Source organism: Natator depressus, chromosome 8, assembly GCF_965152275.1.
Source record: "Natator depressus isolate rNatDep1 chromosome 8, rNatDep2.hap1, whole genome shotgun sequence".
Taxonomy (NCBI): Eukaryota; Metazoa; Chordata; order Testudines; family Cheloniidae; genus Natator; species Natator depressus.
The window spans coordinates 6,971,560-6,995,206 of record NC_134241.1 but is presented as its reverse complement, the minus strand read 5'-3'; the positions used below and the strand labels follow the sequence as shown (position 1 = coordinate 6,995,206).

Sequence of the window (23,647 nt, the reverse complement as noted above, 5' to 3'; positions counted from 1 at the left end):
GCTCGCTGAGCCAAACTCCCCCTCTCCCCATTGTACAGTCAGAACCCACCCCAGATACACTCACGTGTAGGACTCAAAGTCTCCGTTGCTTATTGCTTCGATCAGTTGCTCTGTTACTTTAATAATTTCTTGTTTTCGTACTGTTGGTTTTAAAAAAAACAAAAGCACAAATTTCAGAGGGGTCGCTGTGTGAGTCTGTATCAGCCAAAAAACCGAGGAGTCCTTGTGGCCCCTTAGAGACTAACACATTTATTTGGGCATAAGCTTTTGTGGGCTAAAACCCACGTCATCCGACGAAGTGCCAAAATTGTGCCAAAAGCACAAATGTTGAGGTCCCCATGAGAAAAAGGGCATCCCCATTCACCCATTCGCTTGAGAAAACTTGTCGGGGGAGAGGGGCCCAGAGGATGGAAAGCACGGATTCCTGCCTGGATGGATGGGAGCAGGAAAGGGCCTGGGAACGATGAGATAGAAAAGTTCTAACAATAGCAGGTGAGGAAGCTCCTTCAGAATCAGGGACACTTACAGGAATTCTTAATGTTCATCTCTTGTTACAAAAGTAGAGGGTTAGTGACCGATCTGTGGTATAAAATGGTGGTATGGAGTCTTGAGTGACCTCAGCATCACCATCTGGCCAGTAAATCTCCACCAGTTTAACCATCTCTAAGCAAGTGAACTTTGCTCGACTCTCCCAAGACTTTTTATCCTGCTCACTAGCCGGAATGTTGTGCTGCAGACCCCTAGCCAAACACTAGGGTGTATGGAACCAGCTAACAGGTCCCTCATCTGGTGGCTGGGTGTCCATCTTGCTTGTGATCACAGCTGAGACTTAAATGGGGATCATCCTAGTCTGTGGGTGGCACTTCTCCCACGCGAGCCAAAAAAACACCCCTTGCCTCTGCCCCACGGTAGGAGGAGGTGGGGTTCTCCTTGCATGTCTCAGAGGGAGGTCTGACCTCGGAATCCCACCTCCATTCCATCGCCCACAGAAAACTCCAGGAGAGAACCAGCAAATGTAACTCTCAGGGGGGCCAGGCTGATGATTTGCATCTCCACGCCTGTTCCCAGCTGGATCTGGGATAAGCCTAAACCTACTTGGGACGAGTCCAGTGATACTCGCTGGCACTTCCAAAGGAGCCTGTCTGAGCTACCCCCGGTGCTTATTAATGAAGTCCAGTTCAGATGCAGACCAGGGGTCTGTGTGACTCACAAAGTAGAGTTAATTTTTTATTATGCCAAAGGGGGAAGAGAGAGAGAAGGTCATTAATAAAAATGAATATCTAGCTCTGGGCCTTTCTTGCATGCTCGGCCTGAAGTGTTTCCACCCTTTGAAATGTTAATTTCCATTCCCTGTCTCCTGGGATTTGTTCCCTGTGAGGACGAATTTTCAATTAATTTTAATGTCAGGCCAGAGTCCACATCACTTGCTGCTGGGTTCACTTCATTGGAGAGACTTTACAAATTAGCGCTGAACAATTATTCCCCAGGCTATTCTTGGCAAGCCAGCCCTGACAGGGCGGGAGAGAGGTATTTCCTCCCTAGGCTCTTCCCAAAGGCTGATTAACTTTTCAGACTGTCTCCAGCGGCAGGGACAGGATCAGAAGGGACAGGAACGAAAAGGAGCTAAGCGGGGAGGGCGGCGCTTGCAGAATGGGGCAAGGGATTGCTGAGCTCAAGCACTTGCAAAGACTAGGAAGATCCCTGGTGAAGTGCTGGGATGGATTCTGGCAGGGTCAGACTAACGCAAGGGCTAATTGTGTATCGCCGCATAAAGAATGGCATGCTGCAGTGACGTTCTGGAGTAAAACACTGTGCACTAAAGAGGGACCAAAACTGAGGCCAGTCATCTGCCTCTCCTACAGTGATCCCTCGGGTGTGCAGATAAAACGGGCCAAATTTCTCCCTAGTGTAAGCCCAATATGTTCACAGAGACTTGGGTACCCTAGTAATAATAACACCTAACTCTGATCTAGTGCTTTTCATCTCGAAGCACTTTCAGAATCATTATCCCCATTTTACAGATGGGGAAACTGAGGCACAAGGCACAAATGAGTTTATACTGCATGGACAGTAACTATGTCTGACTTGGGAGGGTCCAGTGACAAGGGTAGGATCTCTGCACCTCTCTCCCTGACGCCTGAAGGCCATCCACTGTACCTTTGGTGTCTTCATCTTCAATGGTGGTGTTAGTGCTCTCCGAAGATTCCTGAGCAAAGAACAGAAAGGAGAGAGGAAAAGTAAGACCCACTCTACGCTGTTTGTTTGAAGGCTCCTGTGCACTCAGCAATCCGTCACACAGGTTCTACCCAACTCTGCAAATGGACCAAAACCAGGTAAAACACCAGCTGACCGAGCCAGCCATCAACCACCACTCTAGCTTAGCAACTGCAGTGTCCTCCCTGACTTCCAACCTGGTAGCCAAAGAGAAGGGGGTTGGTGTCTGTAGGAGTGGACACGCCTTTCCTGCAACCATCTACAGTGACATACAAGGGGCGGATCTGGGGGAAGGGGGGGGAGTGTCAAAGGTTCCTAGGACTGCAGCCAGAAAGGGCGGGGAGAGGCTGTGCAGGGGTGAAAGACATCATGTGGACTGTACAATAGGAAAAGAAATGTACAAATTAACAAAGAGAGGTAACTGCGATGAGAGAGCAAGGGGACTGTGCAGGAGTGAGAGAGACCACATTGACTGCATAATAGGGAGAGAAATGGACAGTAAAACAGAGAGGGCTTCTGAGACCCACATGGACTACCAAAGGCTGAGACAAACCGCCGACCGAGACACAGATTTGTACGGGGAGGCGCCGGGGCCGCTGAACCCATCCGCTCTCCGAATGTCCCAGGAAAGATGAGACTGCCAGGTGAGCTAGAGCAACCACTCCACTAGCTCATCCCAGCCAAGGTGTATTTACGTATTACCCATAATCCACTAGAGCAGGCTGGCAAGGGCTGCCATTGCTGTTATGGCTCCCGTGACCACACAGTTCCAGCAAAGCCAAATGAGGTGTTTTTTCAAGGCTCTTTGGACTGATGCAGGCTGCAGACAGGAGGACTGGGAGAAATGTGTGATAACCTGCCAGCAGGAAGCAAAGCTGGCTTCCCCTTGGCCTTGGGCACCACCAACTCTGTTCAAGGGATCTGGGGGTGATACTGCTTTGAAAATGTTCCCTCCAACCCAGTGTCCCCTCTTCCCTACCCCCCGTGTCAAAGGTAAGCTCCAAGAATGGGGTAGGCTGGCACACGTGGAGAGGCCCAGCATTAGCGGCATTGAGGAAGACGAAGGACACTCACCATTAACTGAACGCTGGAACTGGACTTTCTTTTCTGGAAAAACAAGGAGAAGAGATGGGACAGGGAGAGACACAGAGTGAGAAAGGCAGAGAGCAGCACATGGGAGACAGCAGCTCCTGAGCCACCCTTCACAGTCCTTTTGCAGGGGGGAATTTGGGGGTAAATTTGGCACTCCAGGTGAGAAACCGATGCCACTAGCTAAGGTGAAACAGTGCAGCCAATGCTATGTGAGGTCCCCAACACAGCTCCGCCAATGCCTCTCAGCCCTGATCTGCCGCAACATCTGCTCCTCCAGTTCTGGATCCATGCACACCTCTGCCTATGCAACTCAGTCCTCGCCTTGCTATTGAAAAACGGAGCCTCTCTGAGCAATGACAGCCAATCATGCCAAACTGTGCAGTGGTTTCACAGTGTGGACAAACATCCACTCGGAACTAGCATGAGACCACTAAACTCATTCTACTTGTGACTACACAAGGATCTGAAACCAGGTGAGATGCTACTATTCTAATCCTCTTCACCAACTAAATTTCCCTCTGCCCTGATCCTGCATGTGAGCAAGTTGTGGTTCTAAACACTGGAATTGCTCAGTTGCAGGTCCTCTATGGAGTAATTTTTACATCCAGGAGTCTGCTTCAGAGTGCTTCTTGAACAAACCACGTCAAGGTGTCCTGGATATAAATCTAGCACCTAGGCTATCTCCTTAGAACACAGCTGAGCTCCTCAAAAAAGACCTTATGCATATACTTTGATTCCTACCCAAGAATGCTCTGGACTCCTTGGATAAAAAGACCCCTTGAACAGATTCCTGCCTATCACCCCAAAATACTCCTGCAGATTCTTGGCTTATGCACTCAGCTTCTTTTCACCTTCTATTTGGTTTGGAGACTTCTTCAAAGGGATGGGCAAGATGACCTACCGCCTTTTTCTATCTCTAACTTCTAGGATGTACACCAGGGTTATCAATTCTCTAAGAACACATTCCACTTTGACTTCCATGATGCGAAGTGGTGGTGGTAAAGATGGCAGGAACTGGGAATTCCCACAACAGTAAAGGCCAATGCAAAACGCATCAGATTTGGGAGGTGCCATGCCAAGGTAACAGGCTTGGTGCCAGCACATTGAATTAGGCATAGACATACCTCCCACTGCCAACAGGGCAATGGGCAAAAGCTATGCATGCCCCTTGTGAGATGAAACTCAGTGTCCCATCAGAGCTCACGATAGGCTGTGTTATAAAGAGCCATCCGAATCCACTAATGCTCATTACCACTTGTTCCTCCCTTTGCATCCTAAATGATTGCAGCCATTTCATGAGGTTCCATCCTACATTAGCATAGATACCACCACCCTGTTGGCATCACCTAAATTAGTCTCCCGGCACAAATATACATCCTCAAATATGATGTAAGGCCAGATGGTTGCGACCGCTGTATTTAGGGTGAAACCTGATGAGAAAGTGTAGTGACAGCTACCTTGATTCAGGACATAGGAAGATGCAAGGAGGGTCAAGAGCTTTCATTAATTCAGTCTGGGAGACGAGGCAGTCAGGGTAGAAATTTCAGACGGAACATGATGCAACACAAAGCAGTGACCGCATTAATTTAGGACATACAGTAACAGGATGCAACATGGGGCAGTGACTTCATTAATTTAGGACGTAACAGGATGGGACATGGGGCAGTGATTGCATTCATTTACAATGTAACAGGATGTGACACCACAAAGGGCAGTGATTGTATCGTATCCTCCAGGAAAAGGAGGACCAAAAATGGCCTCCATGCATTGCAGGTAGGGAAATTCTGGCCCTGTGAAAACTGTTTCATGGGTAAAGAACCTCTGGGGGTCGCAGGTTTCCAAGTCCACAGGGCCACACTGCTGGATGTCTCCACTAGCGGGACGGGGGGGTAGCAGAAGTGGGGGAACCCTGCTTTCAACCATTTGCAAGATAATGTGATGGTTGCATTAACTCAGGGATGGGACAGTAACTCAGGAATGGTGGGTCTGCTGCCTGGGACTAGTGTGTTGTCATGGGATGGTGAACCCCCTGGGTTCCCCCAAATGAGGACACAACCCATCCAGCACCATACCAGACCACATGGCCTGAGTTACAGTGATGTTCACTGATAAACAGCACTCCCCCTCCCCACTTAGAGGGGGAAAGGGTACTCACACTCCTGTCCCCAAAGACCCCATGGAGTTTTCAAGACACTGTCCCACTTTTGCAGCTAAGTTAAAACCACAAACCAAAGAAATGAACACATCCAGCACGTGCCCTGATTTCTGCAGATTGCTCACAGTCTGTCACGCCAGCTTCGCCCCAGGGCATGTCCAGCTGCCAGCCTGAACATTTCACTCCTCTGTGCCCCGGAGGCTGCTGGGATGGAAGCCACACCCCTGAGAGAGAACCGTGCCTCCAGGCTGGCCAGGGCAGCGAGGTGTGAGGAATGGTGCAACTGAACGGTCCATTGGGAAAGGACTAACACCTGTGTCATTTCAGCAGGAGCCCTTCCTCTGCTCTGCCTCCCACCTCTACCCCTCCCACGAAGGTAGTACTTCTCCCATCTTCCTGTCAAGTTGTATCATGGCACGGGGCCAGGGAGGAGAGGCTTCCCGCCACCTACCCAGGCTGTCCCTCCTTGGTGCCCAGAAAATGCAGTCATGGCAATCCAAAATCATTAAGAACTCTTCCCCAGGTTCACATGCTCTCAAGAGCTGGATGATAACGTGGGGCAGACGAGCCCATTCACAGGGCCCTCGAGACAAGGTTCAGAATTGAAGGATACAAACCTAAGTGACTGATGCGGTACTGGAAATCTAAACCCTTCCCTCTTGATGGTTCCGAAGATTTAGTTGGTGTTGGTCCTGCTTTGAGCCGGAGATTGGACTAGATGACCTCCTGAGGTCTCTTCCAACCCTGATATTCTATGATTGTTTTCCTAACAATCTACCCACAATTACCCTCGAGCTCTGCTGCATACCTAGGACCGCGTTCACCCTTATGGCCACCACAAAACCAACATGAATAACCTTTATCAAAGAGGTTTCCCACCAGCACAGCCACCTTTGTGAAGTGACAGGTCTAATTCAACACTGCCCCTTAGGGATGGCTAAGGCCCTTTGTTTTCAGTTTTTAATGAATTTTAACAAAACATTCCCAGCTTTTACAAAAGCCATTATTTTGTAATTATTTTACCACTTTTCACCCAAATTTCGGACCACTCAAGTACATGGAAATATTGATAACATTAAGCAAATCCAATGCATTACATTATGCAGATGTGTTTAGGTTAATCAAAAGTTAGTCTAAGGGTAAATGTGAGGCTGTCTGTTAGAGTAAGGCAATGTAGTGGAAGATACACACACGCGTGTTAATATGTGTACACACTGTTAAGGTATAGTTCATGAAATAAACCACAGCATTAAACTGCTTTTACTTTCAATACTCTTACTTTTCTCTATTTGTTGCTTTACATCTGTTCCCCCATCTCCCAATATTAACCCAAATATTTACCCAGAAAACGTTAACGTTATTTTTTGAACCGATTTTCATCTGTTTTCAAATGTTTGTAATAAACACCAATAAATTCCCAGCAAATTTTAAACAAACTAAATCCCAAACATGAAGGCCTTGTCCATGGGCAATCCAACCGAGGAACGCCACTACACAGGCTTCCCGGTCCATCGCCCTCTCTTTCCACAGCTTTAGAAAGCATCTTTCAGTTTGTCTTACCTCTCCCCCAGCCCCTTGCACTGCATCAGCAATGCCTGTCGGGGGATTATTTCCCCTGGGGACCATCATAAGCTGCTGGCAGCTCTGGCAGTGCCAGGGTAGCAGAGGAGAGGCACCGGCTGACAGTGAGGTGCCCATGGTACAATCATGACTCTCCTGGTCCGGGGCCTTACTGTGTCACATCCCACAAGACTAGTGTGCAGGACGTTAACAGAGAGAGTTCTGACCTAGGGCACCCCTACATGTGTCGTGACCTCATGACACAGTGCGGCGTCTTCACGTCATGAAGCAACATTACCTCCTGATGGCAGCAGACCAAGATACAATATTCTCTGGCCTGCAGGTGAATCTCAGGAGTTAGGGAGAGAGGCTGGCAGCAGAGGTAGAATGAGCTGATCTCGTATACAGCATTTCTGTGGTTATAAATGCTCTTAACATTTGGGCTTGGCCTCCTCCAACAGTACCAGGGAGAGAGGAAGCAATCCATTGCCAGAGCTCCTTAGCCCATCCAGCAACTGGGTCACAGCGGGAGGAAGGCCGGCCTGATTCTCTGGCCCTCCCAGAATCCTGGGGCCCTGCACAGCTCGTAAGTTTGCCCCCAGAGAAAGCCCCGGAGAGAAGAGGTCTCCATGGCGTCTGGTCCCAAGCTCTGGTGAAATCAGTGGAAAGACTCCCAATGCATCAGGCAGAGAGACCTTCCCACAGATCACACGCCCTCCTCTGGGGAGGAAGGATGACGAAGGCCCCTCTCCCCCGCCCCCATGCACACACACCAGAGGCCATTAGAACAGGCGATTAATGGAGAGAGCTGATTTCCACTGGGCTCTCACCCCAGGAGACTGCCTGGCTCCGGACGCGGGATTGAGCTCAGTAGGTACCACAAGCACATGGGGCCCCGTCGCTCCCCCTGACACGTCCATACTCTTTTTAAGTAAAATGGGATTTTTTTCTTATTATTTCTAACTCTTGAATTTGGGGCGGGAGGGGGAGGGGTGTGCCCCCCCCCCCAATCCCCTGGGACCAGTGCCACCTGCTGGGGAAGTGAGAGGAATGAAATTGGCAGGCTGTGAAACTCTCTGCAGAGAGCCGGCTCATGCTGCTCATTTATTCCTTTGAATACAGGCAGCCCCTTCCAGGTTCTTGCGCTCAGCCTCCCTTGGGTGACCCTGAATTTGCATGGGCTCTCCTGCTAATGAGCGGGGGAGATTCTGGAATGCCTCTGCTTTGAATTCCTGCTGCTTGCCTGAACCCTCGGCTCTCCCCACCAGGCATAAATTGCAAGCCTGTCTTTCCCCTTCCCCTCTTCCTTTCCTGATCCCTTCTCTCCCCTTCCCATTCATTCGACTCCTCTCCTTTCCCCATCCCTCCTGCCCTCATGGGGAGAGAGTGGTGGGGGCGTGTGGAGAGGCCTGCAGGCAGCTGAGCAGCCGTAAAATCCTCGGAAGGAGGCGAATTTCGGAGTTCTCCTCATGTCACCTTCCTGCTGGGGTGTTGGAGGGGTGCATTATTCAAGCATGAGCCTGTGCATCCATTCTCTTCGCTCACGGATCTGCAAGCTGCCAAGCTTTTCCCTAGAGAGCTTTGCACATTTTACAGTTTTTCCCTTTTGCTCTTGTTGCAGCTCTGCTGACTGACAGCGGGGATTGCGGGGGACAGGGGAGGAAGGGCCCTCTGACCTAAGGACAAGGGGATGGTGGCCAAGGAGCCGGGCCAGCAATGCCTGGCTACCAACCGCACTTTCAAACAGAGGAAGGCCACGGCGGGGCCCTCAGCAGAGCCGAATCCACTGCAGCCCCAAGGAGTGGCCCCCGGGGTGCTGTCCCGGCCGGGAGGGAGCGCTTACCTTCACGCCGTCATTCTTCTTGTTGCCTCCGCTTTTCCCTCCTGCGGAGACAAGATAGGAGGTTAGCAGGGCCAGGCAAGGCGCCAAGGCCAGCAGAGTGAGGATCAGTAGCATGAGGGATGATGGAGTCAGACAAAAGAGGGGTGGGGTTCAGGAGTCCTTCTGGGTTGGCGCGCTCCGGACCCAGAGCAGAACAGCCCCAGGTGCCGCCTCTCTCCACAGCCCCTTGAGCTGCAAGGTGAACGCCTCAACTCCAGCCCTTCCTTCTCCTGCACAGAGACAAAGGCCCTGGCCGCCAGCTCCGTGGAGGAACCTGAGCAAGGGGCAGTGTTGGAAACAGCAGAGGCCTGGGCAGTTTTCTTCCTGCCGGGACTCAAGGGTCATGCAGTAGTATGGCCAGTGAGGATCCAGCGTCCTCCACGGCAGAGCATGAGCCTCAGTCCAGCCCCAGGGCTTCCCCTCCTGCCTTTGCCTTGGGGAGCTGAGTATGAAGCTCTAAGCAGTGCGCCGTGGCACTGCCTGCCTGCCTCTCTCTCTCTCTCTAATTTTAGCCCCATGCTGCCGGGGTCATGTGCTACGATTCCCTGGACCTGACAGCTGCAGCCCACATTTTGACTATGATGAAAAGCAGACGGCCTCCCTTGAGCCCACCTATCACCGCAGGCCTGGCCCCATCCCCCAGGGCCACTCCGGCGCTCTCCCAGCTCGCTGCCCTTGGCAAACAGATAATGAACTTCCAGCAGCCGCCCTCCCACGCGGTAGGGTCAGATGAGTGCGCTGAGGGGAGGAGACCCCTGTGAATTCCCGGGCAGAATGCGGGAAGGGAAGTGGCTATGGGGTGTAGCTTTGAACATCCTGGCCTTAGATGCTCAAGGACAGCCTCTTCACCCTTAGTAGGGCCTGACAGAATATCCTCCCTGGGTGTTTAACTCTTCCAACTCCAGCACGTATTCCCACAACTGCCACATGTCCGCAAAACCCTAACTACCCCCATGACAAATGCCCGGGGCTGACCCTGACCCCCAGCCGCTGGACAATCCCAATGCCCCTTGCAGGCCCCAGCGGTCTTCGACCTGACTTTCCTCCCAGCTCACCTCCTGCTCCCTCTTACCCACCCGACAAGCACCCTGCTCTGACTGTCTGCAGCTACTTCACAAACTCCCTGTGCCAACCATCCTCTGTCCAGCTCCTGAGACTTCCCATAAGGCCCTGCCCCAAGCAAGCTTAATCACTCCTCCATCCTCTTTCAATCCCACCCTAACAGTGCCCTGTCCCAGCCCCCATCACTCCACCTGTTCAGAGAATCACAGGTTCCCAGGCCAGAAGGGACCATTGTGATCATGTACTCTGACCTCCGGTACAACCCAGGCCAGAGAACTGCCCCAGAATAGACACTGGCTCCCCCCATCCCTTAGGTGAACACCTCACAGTTCCTCCGCCCTAGACCAGTGTCCGGATTCCTCCTCCCCTCCCCCACAACTTCCCCGGTTCTCCAGCTCTCCTCCGATATGCACAATCCCTTTGGCACCTGCACACCCTCCGTCCTCCCTGCCTCTCCCCGCCCAGAGGAACTGGCATCCAGCTAACCCCCTCCCAGGCTTGAGACATCCTGGCCTCGATTCACCCTTTGCCCTGCACCTTGTGTCAGCATTTACACCAGTGCAAAGTGTAAAACGGACGGGCAGCATTTTGCACTGGTGCAAACGACTGTGCAAGGAGGAGGTGTTGCAAGCAGCTGGGGCAGGGGCACACTTTGTTAGGACTTTAAAAAAGAAAGTTAAAATGCCCCCTGGCCACTCCCAGCAGCTGCAGAGGCTGGGACTCAGCATTACGCCCCAGGGGCTTTCACAGCCCACATCATGTTCATGCAATTGCCCCTTCACAGGCCTTCAAAAACACAGATTAGCTCCAGGTATGTTTTTAGGGTCTTCCCAGAACACAGGTGATTAGCGAAAGCTAATCTGCAATGCTATTTAGATTGTCAAGACTTTGGGGCAGGAGCTGTGTCTTCTAATTGCCTTTAAAGCCCCAAGCATGCTTTGGGTGCTATGTAGCTAAAAAATGATCAAACAAGAACACTAATAGATCAGAAAACTCTTTGTGATCCCTACCCAACCATTAGCAATTTTCCAAAATTAAGTGTCTTTTCAAATGACAATCCTGCTAATAATCAGCTACAATGACCTCCGCACTGTCTGAGATGGAGAATGAAGAGGTCCCTTGCCTGGAAGAGTTTACAGTCTAGCACGGAGAAGTGGTCACCTGGTTTACCGTCACCAATACGTTGTTTTCCTAACAGAGATTTTTTTTTTTTTTTGCTTCATATTGAATGAGTGTGGAACAAACCTGAGACTGGTCCAGGTCAAAACACACCTGTGGCCACAACAAATCTCACCAATCCCTTTTCTAGGCTGGCTGGGCCCCTGAGGTCAGAGACTCGCCCCACTCTGGGGGACACAGCCAGGCCAGGCCTACAGTCCCGCACATTAAGTACCAGTGCCCTCCTCCGCCTTTTCCGCTCGGGCTCTGAGCAGGTTGCAACAGGGAGCTGCAGGGGCCTGTGTTGGAGAGGGGATGCTTTCAATCCCAGTTTGAGGGTCGAGGTTCAGACTCGTGAGAGATCTCGTTGGGTACCAGGCTCAGGAATCATCTGGGAATTCATGATTCCTTTATGTGAATTCTCACCTGTAGGGTTTGCTTTAAGTCTGCTAAATACCCCACGAGACAGGCGCTTTGAGAGAAGATGCTAGCTAGTTATGTCTGTGCATCCCACAGGAGTAGACAGTGGGCTACAAAAACCCCTCCCCAACTCCCTTCTTGTCTGCTTGTGTGTGCTAGCTGTGTTGTAACACCTGGGAGTAAGGGAAGGAGGTGGAGCCTTTGGGCACAGACCAGACTTCCCAGTAGCTTGAACCCTTCTTGAAACTCTGACCACAGGACTCTCCCCTAGAGAGGGAGAGAAGAAAAGGCAGAAAAAGAAAGGAGGGAAACAGACAGAGACTCCAGCCTCCGGGGGCTGCTGCGGTCTAGTTCTGACCGTACCTGGACGGCTTCCAAAGGGCTTCAAGGCAATTTTTCCATGACTCTCTAACACCCTCCCCCACACAGAGCGGGGTAGGGCTGCACTCCAAGATCAGCCTTCAGGGAAAACAACCTAATAGCTCGCATGCCATGATGGGTAGAGTGGTGTTCTCCCCTCACCGCAGGGCCCTCTCTTTCAGGGCCAGCCATTCGCACCTGAGGCCCTTGGGATTGCAGTTCCCATCCCAGAGGACCCTCGATGGAAGGGGAACTTACTGGGGGCACTTTACATGATTAGGTTCCACGTCTTTGTATTGATGTCTGCAGAGAGGCCCACATGACTTGGGCAATATCTGCCTCTCATTATTCACAACAAAGATAGAGGCTGAACCTAGGACCCTTCCCAAAGGCTTTTTCTCTTTCCTTCTGCTCTCCTTGGGGCCCGTCCTGGCATGGCCGCGGGAGGGGTTATTACAGTGACAGGAGCTTTCCCCTCTGGGCTGAATCTGAGCACCAGCCACTCGCCACAGAACTGTGAAACGAGAGGCTGCACATTCTCCGCCCCAGCACCTCTCCAGGATGTGAACATGGCTGCCCGGTAACTGTGATTAAGCAAATGCATAGAAAGCCCTTCAGGACCAAATCTCCAGGAACTATGATTTTCCACGCCCTCAATTCCACTCCCCTTGGACATACATCTCTCCCGCTTCCCTTCTCCAGGTCACCTTCCCCACTGCCAGCCTGGTGGTGCTTCCCAGAATGACATCTATTACGAACACGCAGCATGTGTGTTCAGCTCCCACAAGGACATGGACGGTGTAAATGCAGAGGGGCCAGTCTTTACCAGTAAGGTTTCTGGGTTTGGCTGGCTTTTGTGAGTACAAATCAGCTCCCACCTAGCACCCGAAACCCAGTGTATACAATAAATGCAAAGCAACCGAGTAAAGAGCGTGAGGTGCCAAGACAACACCTACCAGAGAAATTCCGGGTTGCCAGCATCGTAGTGAGAATAGCTCCCTGAAATACACAAAAGGCAGAAAGGAAAGAGAGATCACTGTGCTCAGAGTCAGGTCCGTCTGTTTGTCCTTCTATTCAAAGGTATCCGGTGGAAAACAGAACCAGGTGGAGCTGGTGGGAGATTGCATGAATGGAGTCCAGAGATGATATTAACAGAAACAGAAACCAGTTTGTAGAAACAGGTCCTGGGTAGGGGTCCTACAATCCGAGTCTCTGGATGGTAATGGGAGGGACAGGATGATTTACAACCTTCTTGCGAAGACCATCTAGATCTCTCCCCTGGGGCTTTTTATGTGCCATGCAATGGCATCATTTCTCTGGCCCTGTGTTCCAAAGGCATCGAGACCAGACCAGCAGAGAGATTTCTATTGGGAGTTTCTGGGAAGTTTCCTTATCTTGAGATTTCTCTCAGAAATTCCCCCCACATCATCTGCCTTTCTGAGATTCTGCCAGAGTGAAAATGGCCAAAACGCCAGAACTCTGCTCACTCCAGTTACACACACTTTTACTTCTCAATAACAGCTTATTCTCCTGTACCTGCCTCCCTAACCACAGTCCCAGGGTTTCCACTGCAGGCCACTAAACTGCCTATACCCGTGAGATTAAAAGGAGTATCAGACAAGCAGGGCCATACTCTGATTTCAGATTAGTCTGTGTAAATTGTAACAAGTGGAATTACTCCAGATTGAAATGGGTGTAGCAGAGGTCAGAATCAGGTTCAATGCTATTAAAGTAACTTCTTATACTAATTACAGCTGGGGGAGGGAATTGCCATCAAAACTAAACTTTGACCAAAAACAGGAAAAAAAAGTACTGCAAAAATGTTCACCAGAAATGTTTTCCGTTTTCCAGTCAACTCCTCTAGCTAGTCAAGTAGCATATAATGAGATTTGAGTAATTAGTTACAGTAACGGATTACTACTTAGAAGTGTAGACCTGAACTAATCTGATTACTTGCTGAGATGAACAGTAAATATAGATTATTGCCGGTTTCTTTTCTTGCCAATCTTGTTACCAGTCTGGAGCCACCTACTTTGTGCTGCAAAGGCATCAGCCCTCCCAGGATAATGCTTAGATTGGAGACCCCCATGAAACAGACGCCTGTCTTGGCAAAGCCCTGGCTGGGATGATTTAGTTGGGGTTGGTCCTGCTTTGAGCAGGGGGTTGGACTAGATGACCTCCTGAGGTCTCTTCCAACCCTGATCTTCTCTGATTCTATGAACAGTAATACGCTGCTGGAAGTTGGTCTTAATGACTCACTATTGTTCCCAGTATGGAAAATCAAGTTCTGACTCCTTCCGATCCCTCGAGATCCAATAGCACTTTTTGTAAGTATATTGAGGTGTTAGCCCCAACCACTGGGTGACATCTTTACTTCAGTATTTGCCTACCTATAATTCCCCCGCTGTGGTGGGTAGCACTGCCATACACCATTAAAAGGGCTGCCCCCTAGTGGCAGATGTAGACACCCTGGAGCACTGTTCAGCTTTGGCATCCCTGTGGCTGAAAGGTGCTCTATATATGCCTATCACCATTCCTACCCCAGGTGGGAATACGGATTTCCCAACTTGCTTGCAACACACCCAACAGACGACTTCCTCAAAATAACTAGCAACCCTGGTCAGACATCCTTTTGTGCCTGGTTTTTAATGTTCAGCCCCTCAGCTCAGCCTCTCCTTTCCCTGGCCAGTCTGGCTCCCCTGAAATCCAAACTCACAGAATAACACAGACTCCCACCCGGTGACACATCTCCTGTTCAGGAAAACAAACTCATCGTGCATTTCCCAACTGGTTCCCAAAGGTACCTGGGTGGCGGGGATGGGCCCTGCGAATTACCTTTAGCTTTCTTCTGGCGTTGAACTTCTTCAGGCAGTCCACTGTCTCTTGTCTGTGCATGCATGACGCCACGGTGGAGCGGTGCTAGAAGAGAGAAGGAGAGCCCGCTCAGTAGTGGAGGGAAGGAGGGAGGGGAGAAACCTGGAGACCCGAGGACCTGGGGAAGGGCACACATGTATACACACACTCTGTTGCTCTCACATGCACACATGCATGCAGTCTGGCTCTCCTGGCTGAGGCAGACGGCCATTGCTGCATGCAGCTGCGTGGGCCTCTCTGGGAGCAGCAGATAAAACTTTAATGGGTAGCGTGAGTTAGCCCCCCTCTTTGTTCATTTGTTCCTCGTTCTGCTGTGCAGTGGGCTGTAAATTAGCTTGCAGAGAGTTTAGCTATGCCCTGGGCTGACTGATTTGTCTGGATGATTAACACTGCAACCCCTTGCTGTGGAGGGATGTGATGAGAGGTCTCAGGCATGGACTATATACATGGCAGTGAGGCTAAGTTCACGGACGATTTATCACTTTGGTCGTTGATTAGACTTTTATGGGATGAAAGGTGTGTCAGTGAGTCTCAGGCTTTGGTACAATCTCTGCCATGGAAAGGAGCTCTGTTACTGGCCCCTGCCTGGGGGACTTTCCTGTTTCTAAGGCCTGGTCTACACTACACAGTTAGGTCAACGTAAGGCAGCTTACGCTGACGTAATTAGGTCAGCGTACGCACTATAGCCTTGTCCCGCTGATGTAAGTGCCCTGCTACACTGACATAATAACTCCACCTCCATGAGAGGTGTAGGGCTTATGTCGGTGTAGTTAGGGCGAGGCAGTGTCTGTGTAGACACTGCGTTACTTACATCTACTTACAGGCTGTTGGCTGTCTTATCAGTTTCAGGGTTCCATGCTGGAGCTGTGAAATCGACAAGAAAGCTGGGCAGCTAGAGCCTGGCTGCCCCCACTCTCGGCGGGGACAGGGGAGGCGAGAAGCCTGGGCAGCTGCCCCCAGCTCCCGGCTGGGAGGTGAGAAGCCCAGGTGGCTGCCCCCCACTCTCAGCTGGGTGTGGGGAGCTGAGAGACCGGGGGGCAGCTGGGCTCCCAGCGAGGAGCTGCACAGAGCTGAGCACCCTGGCTCTCAGCCCCCCACACTACCCCTTCAGTTGGTGGAAGCACTCCTGGTGAGGACACACACCACTGACAAGAGGGTAGTGTGGACGTCAGCCACCACTGGCTGTAAGTTGACCTAACATAGGTCAACTTACGTTCGTCTGTAGACATTCCCTAACTGTTGTTACAGCCCACACAATAGGGCCCTGTAGCCGAGAAGTAAGGGAGCATGTTGCAGATCTGAGGTGAAGCATTAAAGATCCAGAAGACACTAGAGAAAGAGTATTTTTGCCATGTGAAGACAATATTATGACGATCAGAAACCTAGCTGTAAACAGAAGACAGCAGAGGAGAGTGCAGGGCATGCTGGGGTTTGCATTTACACCAGAAGGTGCAGTGCAGGGAGGAAGAGGAGCAGCAGCGGGAGGAGGAGGAGGAAGGCATGGCACAGCCAGCAGCAATGGCAGAGCAGAGCTTAGAGATGATCTCTATGGTCAACGGTCTCAGGGAGCTGGGCAGGTGAGTCTGACATAGCCCCCCTCAAAGAGAGAAGGAATTCCCACCACCCTCCTGCAAAGGAGCCAAGAGCAGCAGGGCTCCAGCTGCCTGAGGCTCCTATGGGGGAGCGGGGGCTGAGACATTAATGAATTCACAGCATTTTTCTTGGTTTGGCTAAGATGGCACATTTCCTCCCATCACCAGGCTGTCTGGGCTCAAGCATTTAATGTGAGTTCGTATTAATGCTTCACTTGCCCTAAGGCTTAACGACACCTAAATGTCTGGTGCTGATTTAGAGAAACGCCTGTCGCTGTATCAGAGGAGCGAGGCCTGGGAGGAGGATTTCATTACACATCAGATAGACAGGCCACACCCAAGGCGATGCCTATTCACCAATATGCAAAGTGAGGTGCCTCATCATTTTCATAAAACTTCCCGGTTTCTGGACCTTCATCCTTAACAGAAATGTTCCCGCAGCACAGAACAGGCCACATCTCCCAACTGCATGATAAGCTGCCTGTCCTTCGGGTGTCTGGCTAGCACCCTGAGTAGCCCACCCTGTACGCCATGCTTACCGATATCCAGGGATGCTTCAGAGCCTCTGCTGCCGTGATACGCTTGGATGGGTTGATCGTTAACATCTTGTTGATGAGGTCTTTTGCTTCAGGAGTGACAGTATCCCACTCGGGCGAAGGGAACTGCAAAGGCAAAGGGGCCGGACGTGAGCGTGCTATCAGCAATGGCATCGGGGCATTTCTGCTGCTGCCCAGCCCCCCAGATAAAGTTTGGCTCATTCCCGCACACTCCTCTTACAAAAGGATGAGCCTCTTCTCATGCTGGGAGGCTGTGGTGGGTTTTGGCCAAAGGGAGAGTGAATGGTTATTTCTGCCAGCTCAGGGAGAGCGACGCCTGGAACAGTGGACACTAGGAGAAAGTCTATCCTCTACTGGAGAGGATCAGACCCACTGTTGTTTTCCCCACTGTAGTCTGGAGTAGCAGCTTACAAAGAGAATATCAACTCTAACGCTGCTCTGTCGCATGGGAATTCTCCTTTGGCTCAGGTGGGGAGGGCTGAGGCAGAAAAGACTCCGAACTTTGAGCTGATGACCCCAGTGTCAGCTAGAGTGTCCGTAACTGTCCCCAACAGACACTTCAGGAGCAGCAACGGCTCCAAGAAGGACTCCGGAGGAAGATCTGTCCAAGCTGCCCCACAGCTGCCCTAGCCTTTTGGTGTTGTGCTGTTTCCTCAGGGGAAACCAAACCGCACACCTTCCTCCCCACGGCCTTGAAATAGGTGTGTTGGTGATTGGTGGATATGGTTTTCCCCATGGCCACTCACAAGCACAGAAGGAACGGTGCTGTTGGTTTCCTTCAAGCCAGCAACTGGTCTCAGCTACTGGTCCTATTTGTATAAAGAGTCAAAGTGATGACTTGGAGGCCAGATGGGTGCCGGAGAGAGGAGGAGGAGAAGAGTGTGAGAGAGACGAGTGGAGAGGAGAGAAAAAACAAAGCTACTCACATCATAGGCCCCGGCTTTGATCTGCTGGTAGAGTCGGTGCTGATCCTCATCCCAAAAGGGAGGATACCCAACCAACAGAATATAGAGAATGACTCCTGTACAAGAGAGGGATAGGAGCATATTATTATCAACCTCCATCAGGCGGAGGTGGGAGAGAGTTTAAATCACTGACTTAGGAGATCTGTATGGGCCCAAGTTCTGTGTTGGTCTAAATCAGGGAAAAGAAGTTAGAGGTGAGGGTAGATTTTTATTAAGTAGGGCTCAGTCGCCTACCCAATTTCAGGCTGACATTCACTCACACACACACACACACAGAGTCATGATGCCTGTGCATGCAAATGACTGGTTAGATGCCATGTATGCGTGCAGCTCTCCGATCTGTGCACGCAGCCACAGCAACTGTGCACAAAGATGTAGGCCCACACTGTGCACAGGCCTCCTTGAAAAGAAGAGAAATCTGTTTCAATCTGCGCCATGCGACATTCTGGAAGCCCAGACGGAGAGCAGTGCCTCTCCACGTGCCCGCGCCGTGAAATCAATTTGAAGGTGAAACTTTGAATTAACTGGGTCACTGGCGCATTGTGCTCCAGATACATGAGGCCCACTGGGTTTGGCCTCACAGGCCACTGGTACGTCCCAGGGAGAGCGCTGGCTTTTCACGAAGTGCTGGCATTATGGAGAAAACTGCCACCCAGCGGCATTTTCAGAGTTGGTCTGCAAGGAAAGGAGTCACTGCTAGAGAGCAGCCTATTCCTGAGCAGTGGTCTCTCTCGTGACATGGGTGGCCTGGAAAGCCAGCATCACACGTTGCTAACACAGGGCCGCTCTAGCTTCACTCGTGGTTTAATGTTCAGAAGAACGTAGCTGTTCGAGACTTAAACTAACCGTACAGCGGTGCCGTCGGGTGCTAGGAGCGATGGCTCATGGGCAGGGAAGATGTGGCTTACAGAATGGCAGGGGCGCACTCTGATAGCGGCCGCCCTGGCCCCCGCAGCTTCAGAATGAGCATGCTGAAATATACACGTCTCTGATACGCTGGTGGGTGTGGCACAGAATGTGGGAAATGAGACGCTTGGCTGCTTCTTCCTTCTCCCAGATGTATCTGTCCTGTTTGCTCACCTCAGTCTGACTTACCACACGCCCACAGGTCCACAGCTTTGCCATAGGGATCCTTCCGGAGCACTTCTGGAGAAAGGTACCCTGGTGTGCCTGCAAAACCTAACAAACCAAACAAAGGCGCCGACTTTCTCAGTCCCCAGGGGGTGCTCGACCCCCCGCTCCCCTCCCCGCCCCGCCCCCACTCCATCCCTTCCCCCAAGCCCCCACCCCCGCCCCACCCTCACTCCATCCCAGCCCCATCCCCACTCCATCCCTTCCCCCAAGCCTCCACCCTGCCTCTTCCCGCCCCCGCCCTGCCCCACCACTTCCCACCCTGTTCCACACGCTGTCCGCCACTCCTCCCGCTTCCCCCCAGCACCTCCTGCACGCCGCTGAACAGCTGATCGGCAGCGGGCGGGCGGTGCTGGGGGGGGGAGATCTGCGGGGCTGCTGGTGGGTGCTGAGCATCCTTTTTTTTCCCCCGTGGGTGCTCCAGCCCCGGAGCACCCATGGAGTCGGCGCCCCAGCCCCGGAGCACCCACGGAGTCGGCACCTATGGAACCAAACCCAGACCACACCCAGTGATGTCAGAACTCGCCAGGAAGTACGGAGCTCCCAAGAGCCGACTGCGAGACAAACGTGTGACTTGGTCTTCTGCCGCAGTTAGTCCATTGAGAATGGCCGTAACAAAGATAATTGGCCATCCAGAGGTCCCACGCTCGCATGATCTGATTACAGGTCCTCAGAGTTCAGTGCCTGTTCATGCGGGGCTGTGAGTGCACTGGGTCAGATTCTGCTTTAAGTTATATGGGTGTCAATCCAATGAGTCAACTGCATTGACGTGGGCGCAGTTACGCCAGATTGACACTGGTGTAACTGAAAAACCAATCTGTCCTGTGGTTAGGAAGTCCTGGCCTATTAGCAGCTAATCAGATGGGTTAAGGAAGGATAGGAAAATGAGTCATGCAAGGCACGGAGCCAGCCTGCTGAGCCGGATGCTGGCACAGCATTAGGAAAGAAGTCTTGGGTTGGCATCCTACACCTGCCTTCTCCCTTTATATTCATCTCTACATTGGCAGGTTTGCTTATGAAGATGTATGTGACACCCTCTCCTGGTGAGCATGTAGCCCACCCCTATTACTGAGGCCTCATTGGGTTTCAAGCGTTGTCCAGAAGACCAGTTTTACACATCCTTTTCCAATTGTCCTGGAAGACGGAAGTATACGGGGACTGCAGCAGTGCAGCGAAGAGGCACTCAGCGACTTCAACATGGTGTAAGCCCCTAGTGGACTGGGAGCACAGCGGAGGGGACACTGGCTGTGTACCCATCATGGAGTCATCATACCCTTATAGCAGCTCCATGACTCAAGTTCCAGCTCTTCACATCCATTCATTGAATCCCCATTCAGTTACTTGGCTTATATCTTGCCTGAGCACCTCTGGGACCCAAGGGTGTATTTTCCCAATGGAATAAAATGGGTTATCCCAAGTGCACAGTAGGATGGTTTCACCTTGGAGCCTTGAAGGCTGCCAAAACAGCTGCTTTGCAAGAAACTAGTTGCCATGTAGCTGTTGTCAAGGTTCCACACCCTCCCCCATCCCTGCTGGCCCAGCTTTGCCTTGGGAGCTCAGTGGAAATTTTTTAACCCTTTGGTTAGATTCAGGGATAAATATTCTAGGTACCCGCGTTGCTCGTGACATTAATAAAACATTCCTGGACAGTGGGGGGGAGGGGAGCTGTTTAGCCACACACATAGAAACAGGAAATGCAGAATGATCCCTCCTCAATCCCCCACCCAACCACTTCCACTCACCAAACCAAGCCTGCTGATCCGCTTCCACCTCAATGGCTAGGCCGAAGTCTGCCAGCTTGACCGCAGCTCCCTTCAGTTTGGATGCCAGCAGCAGGTTCTCTGGCTACAGGAGGAAGCAAGGGATAGAGAGCAAAAGAAAAAAAAAACCTCCTGACACTGTATTCAAACAACGGGGGCCCAAGCAGGACCCCTTTCCTAGGGCTCTCTCTGACTGGCCCTGGGAATGGCTATGGCCAGCAGAACTCCCAGTCCGGATTCAGGGTATGGGACTGTCCCCCATCAGACGCCAGCTGGGAGACACTTAACTGAGAAGCCCAGGGGGTTGCTGTGTTATACTTAGACAGTCCTAGACACAGTGAGATTCCCTTAAAACTATTCCGCCCCACTGTGTGACATAGAAGGGAGCAGACCTGGAGGAGCTGGAAGAAGATGTAAGTTAGAATAAGTGGGTAGCCTGCCACCATTTCCTTCTGACAGCCTCCCTTTAATTGCTTTTCCTGCTGCGTTCCTCTCTTCCGGCCCCTGGGCCTGTGAGTTACAGGTACACTAGCTTACATTGCCTTACACAGACTCAGTGGGCCAAATTCAGGGGTCATGTGTACATGGGGAGGTTACGTTACCAGTGGTAAGTGGATGTGAGTCTAAGAGAGTCTAAGGGAGTGGAACATTCAAGTCTGCATGGCTGAAAGGAGGAGTAACCTAGACCAGCTTAGGCTCCCTCGGACTACTTGCTGAATTTGGCCCCTTGCTTCTTCAGGGAAGGGGAAACAATCACGGACAGCTCGCCCTGATCTCTTTTTCTCTCATAGAAACAAGAGGTATCTTGGCCAGTAAAGCCCTCAGTGCTTATGTCCTTATTAATAGGGTTGGTGGCTGCTGTTCGGGCTCCATGACTCCCTATGTTAGGGCTGATGAAGACACATGAATCCGGTTTCCACCTCCGCTGAGGCGCCCGACTCCGGGCTCCCATTCAGTGGCAATGTTATTACATCTATTAGGGAGAGTGATAGTCTAGTTCTGCTCTTTCGACTGCATTAGCCAGCCTGGAATCAGGGCAGCTGGCTCAATAATCCCCAGACAAAGTGCGGGTGAACAAACTGATGACAGCACTGATTGATTCCCAGGTACTACCAGAGTTATTGGTGTCTTTGTAGGGAGAGACGACACTGGTTCAGACTTGGGCGTCACACTCCTCCAGCATTTGGGCCTGAATTAGGGAGGCATTTTGAGAGGAAGAGGTGGGATGAGCTTCCCCTTACAGGAGAGGCTGCTGGGCCGATCTGAGAAGAGCTCTCTCCAGTGAGAGAACATTATAGACCAGCATGTATTAAGCCAGAGCCTTAAAATCCCTCCTGGCCTGCAGGAAGGGAGGGTCTCTGCTGCAGGAGCTCAGTGTTACTGAATTGAATTCCCTCTATGGGACAGCTGGGGTTTTCGGGCTCCAAGACTATACCAGGATAATCAAGCCCTAAAGAACTTCCTGTTTCAGATGACATGAGACCATGGGTCATTTTTCTCCCCTGAACTGGAGGACGGGTTTGAGGAGGCCCAGGTGGGGACCTGAAGCCTCACAGTCACTTACCAATCTTCCAGCCACAGGGGACTGAATAGGTCTCCACGGAGCCCCCACCAATCGCCACCATGAAGCACTCCCTCGAAACCTACCCATGTCTTCCTCTGGGGCTGATCTTGCTCCCTCCAGAGCAGGAGAAAGGCTTTTTTAAGCAGACCAGCTGCATCCTTCTGGAAGGAAAAGTTGGCCTGACAAGGGACATCCTCATTGTTCCCTTCACCCTTGAAAGTCATGAAGTCAGTGATGCCTCCTGAAGGCCTGACTTTGCTTTGTATCCTTGGCTTTTGGTAGCTCCCACAAGTCATTCTTCTCACAATGTTACAGGGGCACCAGACCTCCGCAGAGAAGGTTACAGCACAAGGGTTCTAGGGCCATCTCTCTCTTTATGATGTTATATCCTGGAAGCACTGGCCATTACATGTATACGTGTAGGGAGTCTCACCACAGCTCTTACCTTTAGGTCCCGGTGCACCACACCCATCTGGTGGCAATGCAGGACAGCTTCCAGGATCTGCTGAATGCAGTGGCTGGAGAGAGAAATCATACAAGTCACATCTGTGCTCTGGGAGAGCGGCAGAGATAGGGCTTCCTTAGGAGTTTCCCTTCACTTTTATCTCTTTTCATCACTTCCCACACTCCACATCCCTTTTCCCACTTGCAGCCATACAGCATGGCTAGGAATCTCGCTCTACAGAGTCCCAGGTAAGTGCTGCATGGAGAAAGGTAGAACAATCAAAACCTGATTGCCAATAAAACTCCCAGTTGGGGGTCATTGAATCATTCAGCCAGACAGTGAACAACACAAAAGGAGCACACAGGTTACCTTAGGAACTCTCATGGTTGTCAGAGGTAATGAGCTAAAACAATCCAAACAATTCCCATAGAAACAACGTGAGCGGCTGCATGGAGAACTTGATAATGGCAGTTGGTGAAATCAGGACGCCAGCCTGAGTTTGTGCGATAACATCAAGCAGAGCAGAAGAACTCATAAGACATAAAGCTTATGGTAATTCCAGCCCCATTTCCCTAGTCCTGACTTATGCTTGTAGGTCTCATCAGATCCATTTGTTATATACAGCTCATTAAATCACGCACACTCTGTTGTATGCATGAGAAAGAAAGAAAAAGAATTCCAGGTGCCAAGAGGGGATTATAACTTTGATCACAAAGCATTTGTCTGCAAAACGAAAGGTCTTGATTTACATTTTTTGCAGGGTATTAATAGGTGGATTGGTTATAAGCGTATTCAGTGCACGCAGAACACTCAATAAAAAGCTCATTCCAAACAAGGAAATAAAGAGAATGTTTTC

At 51.2% G+C, this 23,647-nt stretch overlaps 1 protein-coding gene across 2 annotated transcripts in view; it reads right to left on the bottom strand.

Annotated features, from left to right (window-relative positions):
* The window catches only part of CAMK2A (calcium/calmodulin dependent protein kinase II alpha), a 71,241-nt gene that overhangs the window by 5,509 nt on the left and 42,085 nt on the right, over window positions 1-23,647 (bottom strand). The window contains exons 6-16 of one of the 2 annotated variants that reach the window (XM_074960300.1): window positions 22,792-22,864; window positions 20,765-20,867; window positions 18,987-19,070; window positions 17,853-17,947; window positions 16,909-17,031; window positions 14,739-14,822; window positions 12,860-12,902; window positions 8,865-8,905; window positions 3,289-3,321; window positions 2,158-2,206; window positions 65-140 (exon numbers count right to left, since the gene is read on the bottom strand). In XM_074960300.1, the coding sequence (XP_074816401.1) occupies window positions 65-140; window positions 2,158-2,206; window positions 3,289-3,321; window positions 8,865-8,905; window positions 12,860-12,902; window positions 14,739-14,822; window positions 16,909-17,031; window positions 17,853-17,947; window positions 18,987-19,070; window positions 20,765-20,867; window positions 22,792-22,864 (804 nt within the window). The remainder of the gene's footprint in view (window positions 1-64; window positions 141-2,157; window positions 2,207-3,288; window positions 3,322-8,864; window positions 8,906-12,859; window positions 12,903-14,738; window positions 14,823-16,908; window positions 17,032-17,852; window positions 17,948-18,986; window positions 19,071-20,764; window positions 20,868-22,791; window positions 22,865-23,647) is intronic. The other variant, XM_074960301.1, reaches the window with a different exon arrangement.